The sequence below is a fragment of the Elephas maximus genome, chromosome 7 (assembly GCF_024166365.1).
Source record: "Elephas maximus indicus isolate mEleMax1 chromosome 7, mEleMax1 primary haplotype, whole genome shotgun sequence".
Taxonomy (NCBI): domain Eukaryota; kingdom Metazoa; phylum Chordata; class Mammalia; order Proboscidea; family Elephantidae; genus Elephas; species Elephas maximus.
Genome location: NC_064825.1, coordinates 107,457,727 through 107,482,484, shown reverse-complemented (window position 1 = coordinate 107,482,484; position 24,758 = coordinate 107,457,727). Strand labels below are relative to the sequence as shown.

Sequence of the window (24,758 nt, the reverse complement as noted above, 5' to 3'; positions counted from 1 at the left end):
TATCCATCTCCCTCTATCTCTATTTCTAAGTGTTGTCATTGTCTTTAGGTGCCATTGAGTCAATTGTGGGAGATGGATTTATTTTCAGCTACCTGTATTAGAAAGCTGGGATTTAACTTATTTATTCAGTATACTGGCTTTGTATGTGGAAATCTACTAAATGATACTACATAAAGACTATTGACTATGCTGAATGTTTCCATCCAGAATAGGTTTCCAGATAGGCCTAGATGGACAAACACAATCTAACAGCGCTGAATGAATTCATTCTGACTGGAATAACAGACCGCCCAGACCTGCAGGCGCCATTGTTCGAGCTGTTCCTGATCATCTACATCATCTCAGTGGCGGGCAACTTGGGCATCAACATCCTCACCAAGATGGACTCCAAGCTACAAACTCCCATGTATTTTTTTCTCAGACACCTGGCTATCACTGATCTTGGTTATTCAACAGCTGTGGGACCCAAAATGTTGGTAAATTTTGTTGTGGATGAAAATACAATCTCCTGTTATTTTTGTGCTACACAGCTGGCTTTCCTTTTTGTGTTTATAACTAGTGAACTTTTTATTCTGTCAGCAATGTCATACGACCGTTACGTGGCTATTTGTAACCCTCTGCTCTACACAGTCATCATGTCACAAAGGATATGTTGGGTTTTGGTGGTAACCACTTATCTTAACAGCATATTTGTATCTCTTTTCATCACCATAAAGATTTTTAATTTATGCTTTTGTGGCTACAATGTCATCAGTCATTTCTACTGTGACAGTCTCCCCTTGTTATCTTTGCTCTGCTCAAACACACATGAAATCAAATTGATCATTCATATCTTAGCAGCTTTTGATTTAATTTCATCTCTCCTGATAGTTCTTGTTTCTTACGTACTGGTTCTTGTAGCCATTCTCAAGATGAACTCAGCTGAGGGAAGGCACAAGGCCTTCTCCACCTGTGGATCCCACCTGACTGTGGTGGTAATGTTCTATGGGACTTTAATCTTTATGTACATGCAGCCCAAGACCAGTCAGTCCTTTGACACTGATAAAGTGGCTTCCATATTTTACACCCTGGTTATCCCCATGTTGAATCCTCTGATTTATAGCTTGAGGAATAAAGAGGTAAAGTTCGCCCTAGATAGGACATGGAAAAAAATAAGCAGTATATTTTCTACAGTTCGATGTACCATATGGTTCCTATAAATTGCATCATAGACTTCAAACCTTGTCTGTGTACCTCCAATAGGAATAGCAAGCACAAATATATGCGACATTTATTTGTAAAGTGCCTTCTATGTGGCAGTCACTCTACTAAGTGCTATAAATACATTGATGAATAAAAGAGTAAAAATCATTGCCTTCCTTGAAATGGATACAGGAATCATCAACATAATAATTAAGTCAGTTTTGTGGTACAGAAGAATGTGTTGGAGTCATGTGGCACAGTGTTTAAAGTGCTCTGCTGCTAACTGAAAGGTTAGCAATGCGAGAGAAAGATGTGGCAGTTGGCTTCTGTAAAGATTTACAGCCTTGGAAACCCTGTGGGGAGTTCTACACTGGCCTATAAGGTTGCTATGAGTTGGAATCAATTTGATGGCAGTGGGTTGATAAGCTTTTTGGAAAATATGCTGGGAACCATGAAATCAGGCAAAAAAATTGGGTAGGTATGCTGAATTGGTGTGGGGAAAAAGTACTAGGTACAAAAGTGGTGTTATAATGATTCAGGTGTTTCTTGAACTCTTAGAATAAATTTTGCAGCATCACCACTTGTGTTTGTGTATGTGTATGTTTGTGTAACCCTTGCCTTCTGTTGTAGCCTTCATAGTCTTCTGAGGGGGGCTATTAGATTCAAGCCAGGTGGCAAGGACTGTCAGTGTGTGTGATGATTTGAAGTACTCAGTTACCTGAATTTGCTCATATGCCCCATTCCAGACCTTGAAGCTTCACTCTTTACTCATCAATGCATTTACTTTCACTTGTAAATCTGTTAATTCAACATATCTTGCCATTTAGCAATTTGCTGGTTCAGCTCTGCATCTGACTTTGTTTTAATCAACCCATTTTGCCTAGATCAGAATATATACCAATTTAGATAAATTTCTTGAGGCCAACCATAGAGGCTTCTAGGTTTGGAATTCTTTCCCTGCTGATTTTTTTTTAATAATTTTAGTTTTTCTTCCATTTTTTAAAAATCTTTTCTCATCTATATGAAAAAATTCAAAAACTGTTCAATTTTTTTGTGTATTTCTTTGTGTAGCAGGATATTTTATGATGAGTTAAGCTTGCTGCCTCTCTTTCATTTGTTTGATTTTCCAAAACATTGGTGAATATTTATTATGCACTATATTTTCATTGGAAACTCAGCCGGTGTAGTGGTTAAGAGCTACAGCTGCTAACCAAAAGGTCGGCAGTTTGAATTCACCAGGTGCTCCTTTGAAACACTACGGGTCAATTCTACACTGTCCTATAGGGTTGCTATGAGTCAAAATCAACTGGATGGCAACTTTTTTCTTTTTAATCTTCCCCGGGGTGGCTTATTTTGATTGGAATAAAGCTCAGTATGGTGGAATGATTTGAAGTACTCAGTCATCTGAAATCTATTCAAATGTCCACTCTCTAAACCTTGAAAACACTCCCTTTCATCATCAATGCCTTTATTTTCATATATGAGCCATTAGAGTCTGTTTACATTGTTATTATTTTTTATTATTATTATATTATAATGATAATAAAAAACAGTAACAAAATAGAGTTATTGCATTCAACAGGATCAGCTGGGTATCTGGTTTTGTCTAAATCAGCCAGTTTGCCTGATATACCAGTTAAGATAAATTTATTGAGGTCAGTCATAGAAGTTTCCAAGTTTTTGTTCATTTTTTCTCTACCAAATTGATATTGGCTCCTAATTGTATGCTTTTGTCTCATAGATTGTTATCCTTATCTCTCTAGAAAAACAAGTTACTCTTGTTTAGAAGTCATTTTCTAATAGTTTATGTATCCTTACATAAGAGGTCTATTTTATGATGGGTTAGGTCTTCTCTGTATTTTTTTTCCCTAAAATGTCTTAAATTTTGGTAATATGATTACACACTATATTTTGAGAAGGATCTATTTTTTGATTTCATCATTTCAATTATTCTGCTTGGAAGAAGCAAAGTAGATAACCCATGGTTTGGACTATGCTGTGTTTCTAGTGAGTGAGGTGTGATAAAAAGCATATTATATATTTGTCACAGTTTCTGAACATAGTTGCTCCATATTCCCTCCTAATTTTCCATGCATATTTTCTTATTTTACTCTTTTAACTTTTAAAAAATTTGCAATGAGATAACATAAATTTTAGATACATTAAGGTTGTCTATAAAAACAAATCCAATCAGAGTTTTAGGTTAGGACCATGCAAGGAGGGACATGATATATTTCCATGTGTATGGAGACTAGAAAACACTAGAGAAAAAAAAAAATTGATAAAGTGGATATCATAATGGAAACTTAAATTTAAAATACTCCGTATTCCTAATAAGGGCCAAATGCCTCTACTGGGAAATTCTATTAATCATTTAGGGAAAAAGAACTAGCCAGTTCTCCATAAACTCTTCCACAACACTGAAGAGGAGAGTATATTCCCTTTTTCAGTATGAAGATAGCTTTACCCTGATATCAAACACAGACAAAGCATTAAAAGTAAAGAAAACAACAGACACATATGTGTAAAATCTAAAGAAAAATTTAAGAAATTCAATCTGGCAATATGTGAAGACAATAAACCCATTGCCGTTGCCGTTGGGTCAATGCCAACACATAGCGATCCTATAGATCAGAGTAGAACTGCCCATAGAGTTTCCAAGGAGCACCTGGTGGATTTGAACTGTCCACTTTTCAGTTAGCAGACATAGCTCTTAAACACTATGCCACCAGGTTTTCTGTGAAGACAATAACACACCAAATTAGATGTCCTCCAGAAATACATGGTTAGTTTTATATTAAAAAATCAATTAGTGACATTCACCATAACATATTAGAAATGACATACGTCATAATAATAGATACACAAAAATATTTTAAAAGCCCCAATAATTGTGATAAAACTTTGAGCAAACTAGTATTAAAATGGAACTTTCTCAAACTGATAAAAGGCACCCATGAATAACCTACAGCTACCATCATACATGATATGAGAGACTGAATACATTCTCAGTAAGACCTGGAACAAAGCAATTAAATCTACTCTTGCCAAATTTATTCAACATTTTACTGTACTCTCTAACCAATACAATAAGGCAATAAAAAATAAATAAATAAAGGGAAAGCATCCAGATTGGCAAGGAAGAAGGAAAGCTTTTTTCTATTGATAGATGACATGATTTTTTTATGCAAAAAATCTAAAAGAACCTTCAATACAATTACAGAACTAAAAAGCTAACTTAGCATTTATTTGTGAAATTACTTTCAACTTATTAGTTTATTAAAAAAAAAAAGCCTATTTTGATTTTAAGTGAGCTTACATTGACTCTATAGATACATAGCAGGGTTTCATAGGTATAAGACCAAAAGCAAAAACCACAAAAAGTTTGGCCCCATCAAATACTAAAATGTCTGCTCTTCAAAAGGCACTTGTATGAAAAAAAAGTTATGTTCTGAGACATAATATTTTCAAATAATATATCTTATAAGTGACTTGTGTCCATAACATATACAGAGATCTCAAAACCCAAAAAGAAGGAAAGATAAAAGAAAAAACAGAGAAAAGAAAAGTAGTCCATAAATATGCTCATAAAAATGAACAATAACTTATCTAAAGAATATATTCAGCTGGCATATAAGCACATAAAAAATGTTCAGTTCATTATTCATTAATGAATTTCAAGTTAAGACATTAATCACATAAGTCTATACATCTATTAGAATATCAGGTATTTGGTAAGTATGAGGAGGAACTGGAACATTCAAATCTGCTACTGGAAAATTAAATTGAAGTAAATACTTTAAAAAATAATTTGTTTGAGGCGGAGCCAAGAAGGCGGAATAGACAGACACAGCTATCGAACCCTCTTTACAACAAAGACCCAAAAAAACAAATGAAACTAGTATATTTGTGACAAGCTGGGAGCCCAGAGCATCAAAGGCAAGCTTAAACAATGAACTGAGGGGCAGGGGGAGAAAGAGGCTGTTCAGAAGTAGAGAGGGGTTGCTGGACCTGAATCGTGGGGGGCTCTCAGGCACCATTCCTGGAGCGGCAGCAGTGGTAGCAGTGGCAGGCTGGTACTAGCGTTCGGCCCCAGTTTCCTCAGGGAGAAGCAGCCAGGCACACAGCCCACTCATACCTCCAAACCTGAGGAGAATGGCATTCTTAGCAAAAGCCAAGTACTTATGTGTACATTACTGTGCCCTCCCACCCCCAAGCCGGCTTCAGCAGCTGAATCCATGGGCCTGAGATAGACCCTGGTGAGCACCTAGAGCCATCATCCCAGCATTGAGGAAGGAAAGCATTTGCAACTCGGGGGAAAAGATAATTTGCTAGCTCCCTTAACCAGGGGAGCTCTGGACAGAAGCGGCTCCTGCCCAGGCATAAACCATCCATGGGTCTTGAGCACCTTTCCCTTCTGCGTGGACCTGTGTGGGCCTATTTTGGGAGAATAGGCCCTTGTTGGCAAACTCCAACCATTACAGCTGTGCAATGGAGAGGTGGGAATGTGACATTTGACACTGCTTTGCCTATTAAACAAGGTCCTCACCTACCCACAACAGGGGCCTTAGGACTGACAGATCCACACAGGTCACCGAGAGACCCATGACAGGCGTCCAAAGATAACTGGTAACTCCCAGTCCTTACAACTGAAAACTTTGGGTGCCCATGGTCCCTCTGTAGAACCCACCCACTAGCAAGCTCTAGGGAACACAGACGGGTATTCCTCAGAGACACTTGGGAGTTGGTTCTCAGTCCCCTGCCTTGTTCAGAGCCTGACCCCCTGCTGCAATCAGATACCGGTATATATGCCAATCACCCCTACCCCTCTAAGACTGTAGGACAGAGCCTTTACCACACACTTGATATCGGCTACCTGGAAACCTGAGCTGAATTCATACAAACAAACTGAATGGACTCCTAGACTTATATACCTGATAACAGTTCTATCCAGCTGGGGACAGGACACCAGAGCCCCAAAGGTGAAAAAAATCATTATAGCTCCTCAAGCAACCCATAGGGGTATACCAAAACAAAACAAAGCAAGCAGCTATGACACAGTAAGCAAGCATAAACTAATACAATAACTTATAGATGGCTCGGAGGCAACAGTCAATATCGAGTCACATAAAGAAACAGACCACGATCACCTCAACACGTTCTCAAAACAAAGAATCCAGGGATCAGCTACATGAAAGTGCATTCCTGGAATTAACAGTTGCAGAATATAAAAGTTTAATATACACATCCCTTCAAGACATCAGGAAGGAAATGAGGCAATAAGCAGAACAGCCAAGGAACACACAGATAAAGCAATTGAAGAAATTAGAAAGATTATTCAGGAACATAATGAAAAGTTTAATAAGCTGGAAAAATCCATAGACAGACAGCAATCAGAAATTCAGAAGATTAACAATAAAATTACAGAAGTAGACAACTCAGTAGAAAGTCAGAGGAGCAGAATTGAGCAAGTAGAAGCTAGAATTTCAGAACTCGAAGATAAATCACTTGGCACTAATGTATTTGAAATCAAATCAGATAAAAGAATTAACAAAAATGAAGAAACCTTAAGAATCATGTGGGATTCTATCAAGAGAAATAACCTACAAGTGATTGGAGTACCAGAACAGGGAGGGATAACAGAAAATACAGAGAAAATTGTTGAAGATTTGTTGGCAGAAAACTTCCCTGATATTGTGAAAGATGAGAAGATATCTATCCAAGATGTTCATTGAACTCCACATAAGGTAGATCTTAAAAGAAAGTCACCAAGACATATTATAATCAAGCTTGCCAAAACCAAAGATAAAGAGAGAATTATAAGATCAGCAAGGGATAAACAAAAAGTCACCTACAAAGGAGAGCCAATAAGAATAAGGTCAGACTACTCAGCAGAAACCATGCAGGCAAGAAGGCAATGGAATGATATATTTAAAGAATTGAAGGAAAAAAATGTCTGTGAAGATTCATATATCCATCAAAACTGTCTCTTAAATATGAAGGTGAAATTAAGACATTTCCAGATAAATACAAGTTGAGGGAAATCATAAAAAACAAACCAAAACTACAAGAAATACTAAAGGGAGTTCTTTGGTTAGAAAATCAATAATATCAGGTATCAACCCAAGACTAGAACACTGCGCAGAGCAGCCAGAAGTCAACCCAGACAGGGAAATCCAAAAAAACAAAGCAAGATTATTAAAAAAAAAAGCCCAAAACAGGGTAACAGTGATGTTATTACATAAAAGAAGGCAACAGTAAAATAATAAAAAGAGATGAAGAAATGTAATCATATACTTTCCATATCGAGAGGAAGATACGGTGATACAAAGAAATAAAAGTTAGTTTTCAATTTAGAAAAATACTGGTAAATAATAAGGTAGCCACAAAGGAGACAAACTATCCTACTCATAAAAACAAAATACAAGGGAAAAATACAGACTCAGCAGAAACAAAATCAAGAACAACAAATATGAGGAAAGGACAATATATAAAGAATATCTACTCAGCACATAAAATCAAGTGGGAAAAAGAAACTGTCAACGACACACAAAAAAAAGACATCAAAATGATAGCACTAAATTCATAAAAAAAAAAAAATTCATACCTATCCATAATTATCCTGAATGTAAATGGACTACATGCACCAATAAAGAGACAGAGAGTGGCAGAATGGATTAAAAAACAAGATCCGTCTATACGCAGCACACAAAAGACACACCTTAGACTTAGAAACACAAACAAACTAAAACTCAAAGGATGGAAAAAAATATATCACGTGAACAACAATCAAAAAAGAGCAGGAGTGGCAGTAGTGATTTCTGACAAAATAGACTTTAAAGTTAAATCCATCAAAAAGGATAAGGAAGGAAACTATATAATGATTAAAGGCAGAATACACCAAGAAGATATTCCCATATTGAATACTTCTGCACCCAATGACAGGGCTGCAAGATACAGAAAACAAACTCTATCAGCATTGAAAAGTGAGATAGACAGCTCCACAATAATAGTAGGAGACTTCAACACACCACTTTTGGTGAAGGACAGGACATCAAGAAAGAAGTCCAATAAAGACACGGAAGATCTAAATGCCACAATCAACCAACTTGACCTCGTAGACATATGCAGAACACTCTACCCAACAGCAACCATGTATACTTTCTTCTCTAGTGCACATGAACATTCTCTAGAATAGACCACATATTAGGTCATAAAGCAAGCCTTAGCAGAATCCAAAACATCGAAATATTACAAAGCATTTTCTCTGACCATAAGGCCATAAAAGTGGAAATCAATAACAGGAAAAGCAGGGAAAAGAAATCAAACACTTGGAAACTGAACAATACTCTGCTCAGAAAAGACTGGATTATAGAAGACATTAAGGATGGAATAAAGAAATTCAGAGAATCCAATGAGGATGAAAACACTTCCTATCAGAACCTTTGGGACACAGCAAAAGCGGTGCTCAGAGGCCAATTTATATCAATAAATGCACACATCCAAAAAGAAGAAAGGGCCGAAATCAAAGAATTATCCATACAACTTGAACAAATAGAAAGAGAGCAACAAAAGAAACCCACAGGCACCAGAAGAAAACAAATAATAAAAATTACAGCTGAACTAAATGAAATAGAAAAACAATTGAAAGAATTAATAAGACCGAAACCTGGTTTTTTGAAAAAATCAACAAAATTGATAAACCACTGGCCAAACCGACTAAAGAAAAACAGGAGAGGATGCAAATAACCCGAATAAGAAATGAGATGGGCGATATTACAACAGACTCAACTGAAATTAAAAGAATGATATCAGATTACTATGAAAAACCATACTTAGATTTGAAAACCTGGAAGAAATGGGTGAATTCCTAGAAACACACTACCTACCTAAACTAACACAAACAGAGGTAGAACAACTAAATAGACCCATAACAAAAGAAGAGATTGAAAAGGTAATCAAAAAACTCACAACAAAAAAAAGCCCTGGTCCGGACAACTTCACTGCAGAGTTCCACCAAACTTTCAGAGCAGAATTAACACCACTACTACTAAAGGTATTTCAGAGCACAGCAAAGGAAAGAATACTACCAAACTCATTCTATGAAGCCACCATATCCCTGATAACAAAACCAGGTAAAGTCACCACAAGAAAAGGAAATTATAGACCTATATCCCTCATGAATGTAGATGCAAAAATCCTCAACAAAATTCTAGCCTATAGAATTCAACAATATATCAAAAAAATAATTCACCATGACCAATTGGGATTCATACCAGGTATACAGGGATGATTCAACATCAGGGAAACAATTAATGTAATCCACCACATAGATAAAACAAAAGACAAGAATCTCATGCTTTTATCAATTGATGCAGAAAAGGCATTTGACAAAGGTCAACACTCATTCATGATAAAAACCCTCAGCAAAATAGGAATAGAAGGAAAATTTCTCAACATAATGAAGGGCATTTATACAAAGCCAACAGCCAACATCACCCTAAATGGAGAGAGCCTGAATACATTCCCACTGAGGCTGGGAACCAGAGAAGGATGTCCTTTATCACCGCTGTTATTCAACACAGTGCTGGAAGTCCTAGCCAGAGCAATTAGGCTAGATAAAGAAATAAAGGGCATCCAGATTGGCAAGGAAGAAGTAAAAGTATCTCTATTTGCAGATGACATGACCATATACACAGAAAACCCTAAGGAATCCTCCAGAAAACTACTAAAACTAATAGAAGAGTTCAGCAGAGTATCGGGATACAAGATAAACATACAAAAATCAGTTGGATTCCTCTACACCAACAAAAAGAACATCGAAGAGAAAATCACCAAATCAATTGCATTTACAGCAGCTCCCAAGAAGATAAAATAAAAAATAGGCATAAATCTTACCAGAGATGTAAAAGACTTATACAAAGAAAACTACAGTACACTTCTGCAAGAAACCAAAAGAGACTTACATAAGTGGAAGAACATACCTTGCTCGTGGATAGGAAGACTTAACATTATAAAAATGTCTATTCTACCAAAAGCGATCTATACATTTAATGCAATTCCGATCCAAATCCCAAAGACATTCTTTAATGAGATGGAGAAACAAATCACCAACTTCATATGGAAGGGAAAGAGGCCCCGGATAAATAAATCATTACTGAAAAAGAAGAACAAAGTGGGAGGCCTTACTTTACCTGATTTTAGAACCTGTTACACCGCCACAGTAGTCAAAACAGCCTGGTACTGCTCCAACAACAGATACATGGGCCAACGGAACAGAATTGAGAATCCAGACATAAATTCATCCACATATGAGCAGTTGATATTTGACAAAGGCCCCAAAATAGTTAAATGGGGAAAAGACAGTCTTTTTAACAAATGGTGCTGGCATAACTGGATATCCATCTGCTCAAAAAAATGAAACAAGACCCATACCTCACTCCATGCACAAAAACTAACTCATAATGGATCAAAGACCTAAACATAAAATCTAAAACGATAGAGATCATGGAAAAAAAAAAAAATAGGGACATAGGGACAACGTTAGGAGCCCTAATACATGGCATAAACAGTATACAAAACCTTATAAAGAATGTAGAAGAAAAACCAGATAACTGGGAGCTCCTAAAAAGCGAACACCTATGGTCATTGAAAGACTTCACCAAAAGAGTAAAACGACTACCTACAGACTGGGAAAAAGTTTTTAGCTATGACATTTCTGATTAGCACCTGATCTCTAAAATCTACATGATACTGTAAAAACCCAACTGCAAAAAGACAAATAACCCAGTTAAAAAATGGGCAGAAGATGAATACACACTTCCCTAAAGAATACATTCAGGTAGCTAACAGATAATATGAGGAAATGTTCACGATCATTAGCCATTAGAGAAATGCAGATCAAAACTACAATGAGATTTCATCTCACTCCAACAAATTTCATCTCACTCCAACAAGGCTGGCATTAATCCAAAAAACACAAAATAGTAAATCTTGGAGTGGCTGTGGAGAGACTGGGACACTTATACACTGCTGGTGGGAATGTCAAATGGTACAATCACTTTGGAAATCGATTTGGCACTTCCTTAAAAAGCTTGAAATAGTGTTACCATATGATCCAGCATTCCCACTCCTTGGAATATATCCTAGAGAAATAAGAGCCTTTACATGAACAAATGTATGCACACCCATGTTTATTGCAGCACTGTTTACAATAGCAAAAAGATGGAAGCAACCAAGGTGCCCATCAATGCATGAATGGATAAATTATGGTATATTCACACAATGGAATACTACACATCGATAAAGAACAGTGTGGAATCTGTGACACATTTCATAACATGGAGGAACCTGGAAGGCATTATGCTGTGTGAAATTAGTTAGTTGCAAAAGGACAGATATTGTACAAGACCACTAATATAAGAACTTGAGAAATAGTTTGAGAAGAAAACATTCTTTTGTGGTTAGGAGAGGTGGGAGGGAGAGTGGGAGAGGAGCATTCACTAATTAGGTAGTAGATAAGAACTACCTTAGGTGAAGGGAAAGACAGCACACAACACAGGGGAGGTCAGCACAACTGGACTAAACCAAAAGCAAAGAAGTTTCCTGAGTAAACTGAATGCTTCGAAGGCCAGCGTAGCAGGGGCAGAGGCCTGGGGAATATGGTTTTAGGGGACATCTAAGTCAATTGGCATACTAAAATCCATTAAGAAAACATTCTGCATCCCACTTTGAAGAGTGGTGTCTGGCGTCTTAAACGCTAGCAAGCAGCCATCTAAGATGCATCAATTGGCCTCAACCCACCTGGATCAAAGGAGAATGAAGAACACCAAGGACACGAGACAACTACGAGCCCAAGAGACAGAAAGGGCCACATGAACCAGAGACTACATCATCCTGAGACCAGAAGAACTAGATGGTGTCTGGCTACAACCGATGACTGCCCTGACAGGGAACACAACCGAGAACCCCTGAGGGAGCAGGAAAGCAGTGGGATGCAGACCCCAAATTCTCATAAGACCAGACTTAATGGTCTGACTGAGACTAGAAGGACCCCGGTGGTCATGGTCCTCAGATCTTCTGTTGGCCCAGGACAGGAACCATTCCCGAAGCCAACTATTCAGACATGAATGGGACTGGACAATGTGTTCCAGAGGGATGCTGGTGAGGAGTGAGCTTCTTGGATCAGGTGGACACTTGAGACTATGTTGGCATCTCCTGGCTGGAGGGGAGAAGAGAGGGTGGAGGGGGTTAGAAGCTGGTGAAACGGACACAAAAAGAGTGGAGGGAGAGAGCCGGCTGTCTCATTAGGGGGAGAGTGATTGGGAGTGTGTAGCAAGGTGTATATGGGGTTTTGTGTGAGAGACTGACTTGATTTGTAAACTTTCACTTAAAGCACAATAAAAATTATAAAAAAAAAATGTCATTGGAATTTGGATCAGAATTGTGCTGTATCTATAGATCGCTTTGGGTAGAACAGACGTTTTTACAATGTTGAGTCTACTTATCCATGAGCAAGTTATATTTTTGCGCTTATGTAGGTCTCTAAGTTTCTTGTAGTACTGTCTTGCAGTTTTCTTTGTATAGGTCTTTTACATCTCTGGTTAGACTTATTCCTAACTATTTTGTCTTCTCGGAGGCTATTGTAAATGATATTGATTTGGTGACTTCCTCTTTGACGTTGTCTTTGTTGGTGTAGGGGAATCCAACTGATTTTTGTATGTTTATCTTGTATCCTGGCAGTTTGCTGAAATCTTCTACTAGTTCCAGTAGTTTTCTTATGGATTCTTTGGGGTTTTCTGTGTATAAGATCATATCATCTGCAAATAAAGATACATTCACTTCTGCCTTACAAATTTGTGCACCCTTTATTTCGTTTTCTAGCCTAACTGGTCTGGCGGAGATCTCCAGCACAATGTTGCATAACAGTGGTGATAAAGTGCATCCTTTTTTGGTTCCCATTTTCAAGAGGAATGCTTTCAGACTCCATTTAGGATGATGCCCATTATTACGTTGAGGAATTTCCTTTCTATTACTATTTTGTTGAGGGTTTTTATCATGAATGGGTGTTAGATTTTATCAAATGCATTTTCTGTATCAATTGATAAGATTATGTGGTTCTTGTCTTTTGTTTTATATATATAATGGATTATATTGTTTTTCTAATATTAAACCATCCCTGCATACCCAGCATGAATCCCAGTTGGTCACGGTGAATTGTTTTTTGACATGTAGTTGAAATTTTTTTTAGTTGAATTCTATTAGCTAGAATTTTTGTTGAGGATTTTTGCATCCATGTTCATGAGGGGTACTGCTGTGTAATTTTCTTTTTTTGTTATGTCTTTAGCTGGTTTTCATATCAGAGCTGTGCTGGCTTCATAGAATGAGTTTGGGAGTATTCCATCTTTTTCTATGCTCTGAAGTACCTTTAGTAGTAGTGGTGTTAACTCTTCTCTGAAAGTTTGGTAGAATTCTCCAGTGAAGCTGTCAGGGCCAGCACTGTTTTTGTTACCTTTAAATTACCTTTCCGATCTCTTCTTTTGTTATAGGTTTATTTAGTTGTTCTATCTGTTTGTGTTAGTTTAGGTAGATAGTGTGTTTCTAGAAATTTGTCCATTTCCGTTAGGTTTTCAAATTTGTTAGAGTACAGTCTTTCATAGACTTCTGTTATGATTCTTTTAATTTCAGTTGGGGTCTGTTGTGGTATCATCCATCTCATTTTTTATTTGGGTTATTTGCTTCCTTTCATGTTTTTTCTTAGTTTGGCGGATGCTTTATCAATTTTGTTAATCTTTTCAAAGAACCAGCTTTTGGTCTTGTTAACTCTTTCAATTGTTTTTCTACTTTTTATTTCATTTAGTTCTGCTCTAATTTTTATTATTTGCTTTCTCCTGGTGCCTGAACACTTCTTCTGCTGCTCTCTATTTGTTCAAGTTTTTTTGATTTTTGCCCTTTCTTCATTTCGGATGTGTGCATTTATTGCTATAAATTAACCTCTGAGCATAGCTTTTCCTGTGTCCCAAAGGTTCTGGCAGGATGTGTTTTCATTTTCATTTGATTCTATTAATTTCTTTATTGCATAATTAATTTCTTCTATAACCCTGTAGTTTTGAGCAGGGTGTTCAGATTCCATGCATTTGATTTTTTTTTCCTTGCTTTTTCTCTTATTGACTTCTACGTTTTTTGCTTTATGGTCATAAAAGATGTTTTGTAACATTTTGGTGCTTTAGATTCTGTTAAGGCTTGCTTTATGACCTAATATGTGGTCTATTCTGGAGAATGTTCCCAGTGTATTGGTAAAGAAAGTATACTTGGCTGCTGTTAGATGAAGTTTTCTATATACGTCTATGAGATCAAGTTGGTTATTATGGCATTTAGCTCTTCTGTGTCTTTATTGAGCTTCTTTCTGGATGTTCTGTCTATCCTGAAAGTGGTGTGTTGAAGCGTCCTACTATTATTGTGGAGCTCTCTATTTCTCTTTTCAATGCTGTTAGAGGTTTTTTTTTTTTTTTAATGTATGTTGGAGCCCCGTCATTGTGTACATAAATATTTATTACATTTATGTACTCCTGGTGTATTGACACTTTAATCATTATACAGTTTTCTTTCTGATCCTTTTTGGTGGGTTTTACCTTAAAGTCTATTTTACCTGAGATTAATATTGCCACTCCTACTCTTTTCTGATTGTTGTTCACTTGATATATATGTATATATATTTTTTCCTTTCTTTGAGTTTAATTTTTTTGGTGTCTTTAAGTCTAAGGTGTGTCTCTTGTAGGGCAGCATATAGATGATCATGTTTTTTTTTTTTCATTCTGCCACTGTCTGTCTCTTTATTCATGCATTTAGTCAATTGACATTCAGTGTAATCTTTGATAGGTATGAGTTTAGTGCTGTCATTTTGATTTGTGTGTGTGTGTGTGTGTGTGTGTGTGGTTGACAGTTTTTTGGTCCCACTTAGTTTTCTGTGCTGTGTCATATTTCTTTACGGATTTTCTTTCATCTTTTTCGTTGTTGTTGATTCGGTATTTGCCGATTCTTTACGCTTCTCTTTTATTTTGATGTGTAGTATTGTTAGTTTCCTTTGTGGTTACCTTAATATTTACCTCTATTTTTCTGAGTTTAAACCAATCTTTTATTTCTTGATATCACCTTGACTTCCGGAAAGTTCTATAACGACATTATTTAGTCCTTTTTTGTTTGTTTGTTTTCATGTGGTTGCCTTTTATGTATTGATGTCTCTGTTTCCCTGTTTTCAGTGTTTTAGCTTTGATTTATTTTTGTGACTTCCGTATCTGGGTTAGTATCTGGTTGTTCTGTCCTGTGTTGTAGTTTTGGATTGTTACCTGATGTTATTGACCCTCTAACTGGAGGACGTCCTTTAGTGTTTCTTATCATTTTGGTTTGGTTTTTACAAATTCCTTCAACTTCTATTTATCTGGAAACACCCCAATTTCGCCATCATATTTGAGAGACATCTTTGCTGGTTATATGATTCTTGGCTGGTAATTTTTTTTTTTTTTTCCTTCAAGGCTTTGTCTACGTCATCCCGTTGCCTCTTGCCTGCGTGGTTTCTGCTGAGTAGTCAGAGCTTAGTCTTCTTGACTGTCCTGTGCAGATGACTTGTCGGTTGTCCTTAGCTGCTCTTCAAATTCTTTCTTTATCTTTTGTTTTGGCAAGTTTGATTATAATATGTCTTGGTGACTTTCTTTTGGGGTCTAATCTGTGTGGGGTTCAATGAGCATCTTGGATAGATATCTTCTCATCTTTCATAATATCAGGGAAGTGTTCTGCCAACAAATCTTTAACAATTCTCTCCGTATTTTCTATTACCTCACCCTGTTCTGGTACTCCAATCAATCACTAATCAGTTATGCCTCTTGATAGAGTCCCACATAATTCTTAGGGTTTCTTCATTTTTTAAAAAAAAAATTATTTTATCTGATTTTTCCTCAAATAAATTGGTGTCAGTGCTTTACCTTCAATCTCACTAATTTTGGTTTCCATTGCCCCAGTTCTGCTTCTCTGTCTTTATTGAGTTGTCTAATTCTGAAACTTTATTGTTAGTCTTTTGGATTTCTGTTTGTTGTCTCTCTATGTGTTCTTTCAGCCTTCTAAATTTGTCATTATGCTTTTGTATAACCTTCTTAATTTCATCTGTTGCTTTGCCTGTGTGTTCCTTTGTTTGCTCTGCATTTTCCCTGATCTTCTTGAAGATCTCTGTATATTAATCTTTTGAATTCTACCTGCGCTAATTCCAAGACTGTTTCTTCCTCCAGGAGTTTTCTTGGTTCTTTGTTTTGGTAGCTTCCTGAAGCCATGATGGTCTGCCTCTTTATGTGATTTGATATTGGCAGTTGTCTCCAATCCATTAATAAATTATTATATTTATTTATTTTATGTTTGCTTACTGTGTCCTAGCTTCATGTTTTGGTATGCCCAAATAGGCTGCTTGTGTGAGCTAGTTTGATTATTGGAGTTTTGAAACTCTCACATCCTGTCACCAGGTGGTTAGAGCTGCTACTAGGTGTGTGAGCCCAGGAATCTGTTTATTTCCTTGTATGGGTTCAGCTCAGGTGTCCAGGTCATTGGTCAACTTGTGCGTGGTGCAGGCTGTCACCTACAGTCCCAGATGGGTGGGGCTACATAGGTGTGTTTGGAGCAGGCACAAGCAACTGGCAGCAGTAGGGACTTATGTACTGAGCAAGGTAAGGGGGCTGATGGCTGCCCCTGAATGGTCAGGTGGAATGAATGTCCCTATTCCCTAGAGCTCTTAGATGGATGGGTTTTGTACCAGACCTTGGGCACCCAATGCTGTTGGCTGTAAGAACTGGGAGGCACCAACTCTTCTCAGACCCCTGTCTTTGGTGGCTAGGTAGAGTGGGTGAAGCCACCAGTCTTCAGACCCCTGATGTGGCTAGATGAGGACCCTGCTTAATGGGTCTAGTGGTGTCAGATGTCACAAATATGTCACTCCCCCTTAGCTGTTGCAGTTGAAAATAGGCTTCAGGTAGGTTCTCTGTTGTACTATGCTCATGAGGGGGTACACATTAAAATAAGCCCACACAGGTCTAAGCAGGGGTAAAAGGCATGCAAAAACCATGGACCCTTTATGCCTGTGCCTGGGCAAAGGAGCTGTGCTGCTCTGAGGTTCTAGTTTAGGGGAGTTGGCAAATTATTTTTTCCTGTTTGTTATTTGTTTGTTAATTTGTTCCCTCTCCAAAGTTGGGAGAGTGGATCAGTGTACCTGATGGATCTCACTTCTGTCCCAGGGGGCTCGGCAATCACTGAAGCTGGCCCGAAATCAGAGCAGAGTAGTGAGGGGGCTGGTGAAGGGGATAGAGGTACTTCCCAGTGGGGCTAAGGGTTATTTTGATCCTGTGTGGTAGGTTAGATGCTTGCATTTAAATTTCTCAGTCCAGTACCACTTTCCCTTGGCTCGAGAGCCTTGTGCAGAGTCTCTGCTGCTTGGTTTCTCTCAATGTGAAAAACACATCCTGACCTCTACTGCTTGCCTCAGCCTGTGTGGGTAGGCCAATTCAGCCTGAAGGGTGCCAACCAGGTCAGGTCTGACAAATCCTCACTTCTGAACTGTCTTTCCTCTCCTGCCCCTCAGTCCAACATCTCAACTTTGTTTTTGATGTTCAGGGTTCCTAGATTGTCACATATTATCCATTCACTTGTTTTTTTTAGAGCTTTGTTGTAAGATGCAGCACAGTAATCTTCTGACTACTCCACCATCTTGGCCCCGCCTCTGTCCTTTGATTTCTTGACTGGTGCTTTCATGGGCACTGATTCTGGATCCAAGTAAAATGAAACTCTTGACAACTCCCATATCTTCCCCAGTTATCTTGATGTTGCTATTTTGTTGTTGTTCTTGTTAGTTTTCTTTACGTTGAGGTACAATGCATACTGAAGGCTGAAGTCTTTGATCATCAGTAAGTGCTTCAAGTTCTCTTGATTTTCAGCAAGCAAGGTTATGTCACCTGCATATCAGAGGTTATTAATAAATCCTCTTCCAATACTGATGTTGCTTTCTTCTTAAAAATTAGATTAATGTAGAAAATAAAAATGGCTAACTCTAAGGAAGAAACAATGAAAAATCTTCTTAAGATATTTATTCACCTCATTTCATACTCATCAATACCTTGTTATGGAGATAAAATTGTTATGTTTTACAGTTGGAGAAGCAAAGTCTCAAACAGGTTGAGAACTTAAAGCAAGGTCAGATGACTAGTGTGTAGTATATATGTAGTACATCCATGGTTTTCTGACTTGGAAATACGGAGTTTCTCATCATTTTGCTCTCAATATACCCTGTTTATTCTGTGGTTGGATAGTTATATCGTTTCTACATTTTGCTTGATATAATAATGAAATGCACATCTTCCAATTTGTAAATTATATGATTGAAAGCAATACATATGTTCATATTTTTACATATATATTTCTAGATTGAAATAGAACTGTTTCAAATAGATTTGGATCAATTAATGTTTTAGTTTTTTACCTGCCATTACATCTTAATTTAGGATGACAGAGATGTAGAATTAAGAATTCTTACAATTAAAACACACACATATCCTTACTATTAAAACATGGATACATTTTATCTCTTTTCTCTCTCTAAATATCATTTTTATTTATACACACAAAAATGCTTTCTGAAAAAAACATAAATTTATTTATAACTCTTGAAGTTAAAAAAATTTTTTTTTTTTTTTTAGCCATGAATAAATAGTGTATAAATCAGATTTAAAAATTCACTAAAGTCTCTTACATACTATAGCTTGTCTCAGGACAGGTTGTAGGTTATGATTTATTTCAATTGACACATTTATTGAGCAACTACAATGGGGTAAGTAACAATTTTCAAAAAGTGTAAATTCAATTTTATTTTATCCCCAATAAATGTGTCAAATTTCCTCATAGGACCCTGAAAAAGGTGATTTATTTTTTATTTTTTTATGTGTAATGACCAACATGAACACTGAAGGAAACATAAACCTTTTAGACCAGAAATCCCAAAGTGGGAAAGAATGCTGATTCAAAATTGTTAAATTTAATTTGCAATCTACCAATGATGCACAAGCACATTTTAAGAAACTCCATTCTAAACTAGCCTTATCTTCATAAACACAAACACAACCACCACTTCCGAAAACTATCTCCTAGCAATTTCTTCCATCCTCCATGAAATTTTCCTCACTGCTTTTCCATCATAAAGTGTACTTATCTCTTTATACTTAGGATCTGTACCAATGATTTTACTGTACATGTCTATGAAGACAAAACATAAAACTCTATTTATCCCCCATTTTATCCTTATAGATAGGTAATCAAGTTTCTGTTAAAATTGTTAAATATTTATGTCTACAAGGAATTTATCATCCTTTGGGTAAAGGTATATGATGCTTGCCATTTTTCCCAAAGAACTTCTTGCATGAAACTATGCATTTAGTAAAAATGCTTTTCTCTCATGCTCTGTTATAGTGTTACACCACATTCTATCCATACATTCTGATTAACTTCACCTAAAAGTACATTCAAATATTTTATTTTATTACAATAATAGAGATCTTTCATCAAAGGAGGTAGAACTATATAGCATAAGAAATACAAAAATAGAGTCTAAGTCCAGATCCATGGATGGCAGAAATGGTTTGAACTCAGCTACTAACCCAAATGCTGGTTGTTTGAACACACCTACCAGTCCCATGGAAAAGTCCTGGCAACCTGCTTTCATAAGGATTATAGTCAAGAAAATCCAAAGCAGAAGTTCTACTCTCTAACACATGAGGTTGCCGTGATTCAGAATAGACTTGATGGCAGTGGGTTTGGTTTTGGGGTTTAAAGTTTGAGTTCTAATAGTGCCCCCACAAAAAAAAAAAAAAAAACCTGTTGCTGTCGAGAATATTCTGACTTATAGTGACCCTACAGGACAGAGTAGAACTGCCCCATAGAGCTTCCAAGGAGCGCCTGGCAGATTTAAACTGCTGACTCTTTGGCAGCAGCCGTAGCACTTAGCCACTATGCCACCAGGGTTTCTCCTGATAGTGCCATGTATTAGTAATTAAGGACCTTTTGTCATATTACTTAATCTTTCTTAGCATGTTTGCTGAACTATAGAATAAAAAGAAGCCCTTCATGCAGAGTTACCATGAGAAATGAAGACTGTAAACCGCACTTAATTTGCAAATTGTGCAATGTTTTACTGATGTCCTATATTCTCTTCTGTAAATTATAATTTTGCTTCATAGATCAATGAGAAACTTGAGGAAACGATGTTAGGAGGACAAGATGTATTTCTTGAAAAAATATAATTTGGAATGAGAGATACAAATTAAAAAAAAAAAACCTAATGTTTCAAACCTATATTGGGAATTAAAGTAAGAAGAATACAATAGAAAGACTGATTAATAGTGTGCCTTTAGGAACTGAATTCATTCTATCCCCTTCTAGGTATTGTTAATCCTGGACCCTGGTGAGTTATGTATTCAATTTCTCAGTCTCCATATCTATAAAATGTACTAGTACATATCACAAGGGGATTGATGTGAGAAGTAAAAGAAACTACTTACATCACACATCAATACATGTAAATATTAAGCTAGAATATCCATGCTAAATAAAGAAAGCTTTCCACCTTGATACACAGAGCTCTTAAGTCTACAAGAGAGTCAAAGCAATCATAATTCATATTAACTGGTTTTTTTTTAGTGCAGGCTGAAGTCTAAAAGTGAGAAACCTGGGCCTCGCCATCTGCCGTCCACTTAATCATGAAATTTCAGCATACATGAATAATGGTTTCAGAATTGTTAACCTCTACTCACATGAGAAACAACTTCATAAACTAGAATACAATATTATATGAAATTACTTAGCCTTTAGTCTTAACACACTCCATTCATTTCCAAAGTTACTTCGTCAGCACCTTTTCACTCACCCAATTCAGTGAGATTGGTCCATGTATTTGCAATATAGTGAGATTGTCTTGTCATATTCTGCATTCCATTCTGAGATCATCTGGCCTCCTAAATGATTTATTTTAAACTTTGCACTCATTAAGATTTATTCTTTGTGCTGTAAAACTGTGGGTTTTGACAAATGCTTAGTGTCATGTATCCATCATGAAAGTACCATGCAGAATAGATTCATTGCCCTAAAACATCCCTTTTGCTTCACATACTTGACCTTTCCCTTCCACCACCCATGGCAACAATTATTAACTTATTGTCTCTATAGTTTTGGCATTTCCATAATGTCATGTAGTTGGACTCACAGAGTATATACCTTCTCCTGAGTGGCTTCAGTCACTTGTCAATATGCATTTAAGGTCCATCCATGTTGCTTGGATGGGAGGCTCATTCTTTTTTTTTTTTTTATCACTGTATAGGATTCCATTTATGGATGTTTCACACCCTGATTGCTTCCAGTTTTTTTACGTGTATGAATAGAGCTGTTATAAATATTAGCATACAGATTTTTGCATGGACATAGTTTTCAGATTTGTTGAGTAAAATCCTAAGAATGTTATTGCTGGAACATATAGTAGGATTACATTAAGATTTAAGAGAATTTGCCAATTTGTCTTCCAAAGTTGCTGCAGCAATGAGTATTCCTGCCTGCCACCAATGAATGAGAGTTCTTGTTGCTCCACATTCTCACTGGTAATTGATATTATCAGGCTTTGGGTTTTTTTTTTTTTTTTTTTCAGATTTTAGTTATTCTAATATATTCTAATAATGAAACATTTTAATGCTTTGATCTCATTTTTTTTCATCAGAAGACATAATATTCAGGAAAAATATGAAATAATGTAGAATATAGAAATTATAATACTGTTTAAGTTGAGGTCTCCAGTCAGAAGCTGAAAAGGCAGAAATTTGAGTGAAAGCAATTTATTAGAAGTTTTTTCCACTAAAGAATCTTGATGATGGTTAGAAGGTGAGACTGGAAAGGGAAATAGTCAACACCAGTGGCAGCATCAAAGTCTATGAAGGTTAACTTTGGTTATATCCCAGAGGAGAAAAAGGTAGTACTTCCAGAATGACTCCTGGGAAGAACTTGGTAAATCTCACCAAAGTAAGATAATTTACTCTGCTCTATTTTAAAACTTATTGTACAATTAGATAAATGAGACAGTACATCATTGACATAAACATAGATATCTGCATCAGTGGAATTGAATTTAAAGCCAAGAAATAAAGCTTTATATATATGAGCAATTTCTTTTTGACAAAGACGCCAAGGAAATTCTGTGGGAAATTTTTAGTCTTTGCATCAGATGGTCCTGGGACAACTGGATAGTCGTATGCAAAAAAAAGAAAAAAAACCTCAGACCCTGGCATTCACCTTACACATAAATGAAATAAAATGGGTCACGGATCATAGGCAAAAATGTTAAGCAACAAAATTATAAAACTTCTAGAAGGAAACATAAGAGAAAATTTTTATGACTTTACTTAAGCTAAGATTTTACAAATGTAATACCAAAAAAGCCTGATATAAGAAAAAAAATGATAATCCTCAATAATGAAGACCTTTGATTTTCAAAATATATCACTTAGAAAATGAAAAGAGAAGCCATAGAATGGAAGAAAGCATTTGCAAATGCTGCAAAAATCATTGAATTAAAACCACAACAAAGTGCCACTCCATACCCATTCAAATGGCTCAAGTCAAAACGACTGACAACACCAGATTGGCAACTATGTGAAGACACTGGGACTCTCATAGTCAAATATATATATATATATATATATATATATATATATATATATTCTGTTGCCATCTGGTCTATTCCAACTCATAGCGAACCCTCTTATATGCTGGGGGAACACTTTATTCTTAAAAGGATTAATATAGACTTACCAATTGTCCCATCAATTCTGCTTCTAGATATCTACCCAAGAGAAATGAAAAATTATATACTCACACGAGACTGCTACTCAAGAATTCATAGCAGCATTATTTGTAATTGCCAAAAATTAGAAAATATCCAGGCGTCAATCAAACAGTAAATAAATAAATAAAATATAGTATATCCATTAAAATTTAAAAAAGCAAAATTCTGATACATGTTACAACATGAAAGAAATGCAATATACATATGTATATATATACATTAATGAAAGAAACCAGACAATGACATGTATAACTCAATTTTTACGAAAATTCCCGTTACATTAATATCCTGCAATCTACTTTAATCCCTCTCTTATCACTTACTAAACTAGTCTAAAATTACAATGGTTTAAAGGAATAGCATGGGTTTGACAGGAATCTCTTGAAGGCAGCTATCACATCCTTATTCCTCAAGCTGTAGATCATAGGATTCAGCATAGGGATCACCAGTGTATAGAACACTGAAGCCATTTTATCAGAATCTAATGAATGGTCAGTTTTAGGCTGCAAATACATGAATAGCAGTGTTCCATAGAACACTGTGACGGCCATTATATGTGAAGCACATGTGGAGAAGGCTTTTTTCCTTCCTTCTGATGAACGTATTCTGAGAATTGACAAGACGATGTTGGAATAGGATACTACAACTACAGTTATGGAGAGAACCAAATTTGTAGCTGCAGAACTAAAGACTACTATTTCTGGGAAGTAAGTATCAGAGCAGGACAATACTAACAGAGGAACAGTGTCACAGTAAAAATGGTTGATAACATTGGAAGAACAATAAGACATAGAAAATACACAGGAAGTAACCACGATAGCTGTAGAAAAGCCATAGATGTATGTGATGGATACCAGCAAAAGACAGATCTGTCGAGATACCACCACCATGTAGAGTAGGGGGTTACAAATGGCCACGTAGCGGTCATAGGCCATCACAGCAAGCATGAAAACCTCAGCTACAATGAAAAACAAGAACCCACCCATTTGGGTGGCACATTCATAATAAAAGGTGGTTTTCTTCTTTACTAAGAAATTCGTCAGCATTTTAGGGGCAATGACGGTAGAATTGCCTAAATTGATGACAGCCAACTGTCGGAGAAAAAAGTACATGGGGGTTTGAAGGTGAGAGTCCACACTGGTGAGGGTGATGATGCCCAGGTTGCCTACCATGGTCAGCCCATAGATCACAAGAAAGGCAAAGAATAGAGGGAGCTGAAGTTCAGGACGGTCTGAGACTCCCATGAGAATGAACTCCGTCACCCCGGTGAGATTTTCAGGAGCCATGTAAGAGTGTGGAAATTCACCTGTTGGAAGAATAAAAGGAAAAGGAGTTAAAACTTCAAGGAATTATTTTCTGTGACTGCCGATAGATGGGAAAGATAATTCCTTGCTGAGATTTTCTTCAGTCATGTATTATTCTGTCAGTTACTAAACTCAAGACGCTAGTTCTGATTAAAAAACAATCTAGGTATGGTTTCAACTTTACTCTCCCATGGGTCATAAGCTTATTTTTATCCTGTACTTTTTCATAATCATTTGGGACAGAGAAACTACTAGTATGGGAAATTAAACAGATAATCCAAACTCATGCACTATTACTAAAATTTGAATATTTTACTTACTTGCAAATATTTTAAACCACGATTAATATGTTTGCCAATTGTATA

At 36.5% G+C, this 24,758-nt stretch overlaps 2 protein-coding genes across 2 annotated transcripts; one reads left to right on the top strand and one right to left on the bottom strand.

The window, feature by feature from the left end:
* Positions 1-230: 230 nt before the first annotated feature.
* On the top strand, positions 231-1,199 carry LOC126080254 (olfactory receptor 8K3-like). The gene has a single exon (XM_049891515.1). It carries the CDS (start codon positions 231-233, stop codon positions 1,197-1,199), a length of 969 nt encoding a protein of 322 aa, XP_049747472.1.
* A 22,228-nt stretch (positions 1,200-23,427) lies between these two features.
* On the bottom strand, positions 23,428-24,375 carry LOC126079866 (olfactory receptor 8J3-like). Its single transcript, XM_049891228.1, has one exon. The coding sequence runs from the start codon at positions 24,373-24,375 to the stop codon at positions 23,428-23,430; it is 948 nt and encodes a 315-aa protein (XP_049747185.1).
* Positions 24,376-24,758: the final 383 nt, after the last annotated feature.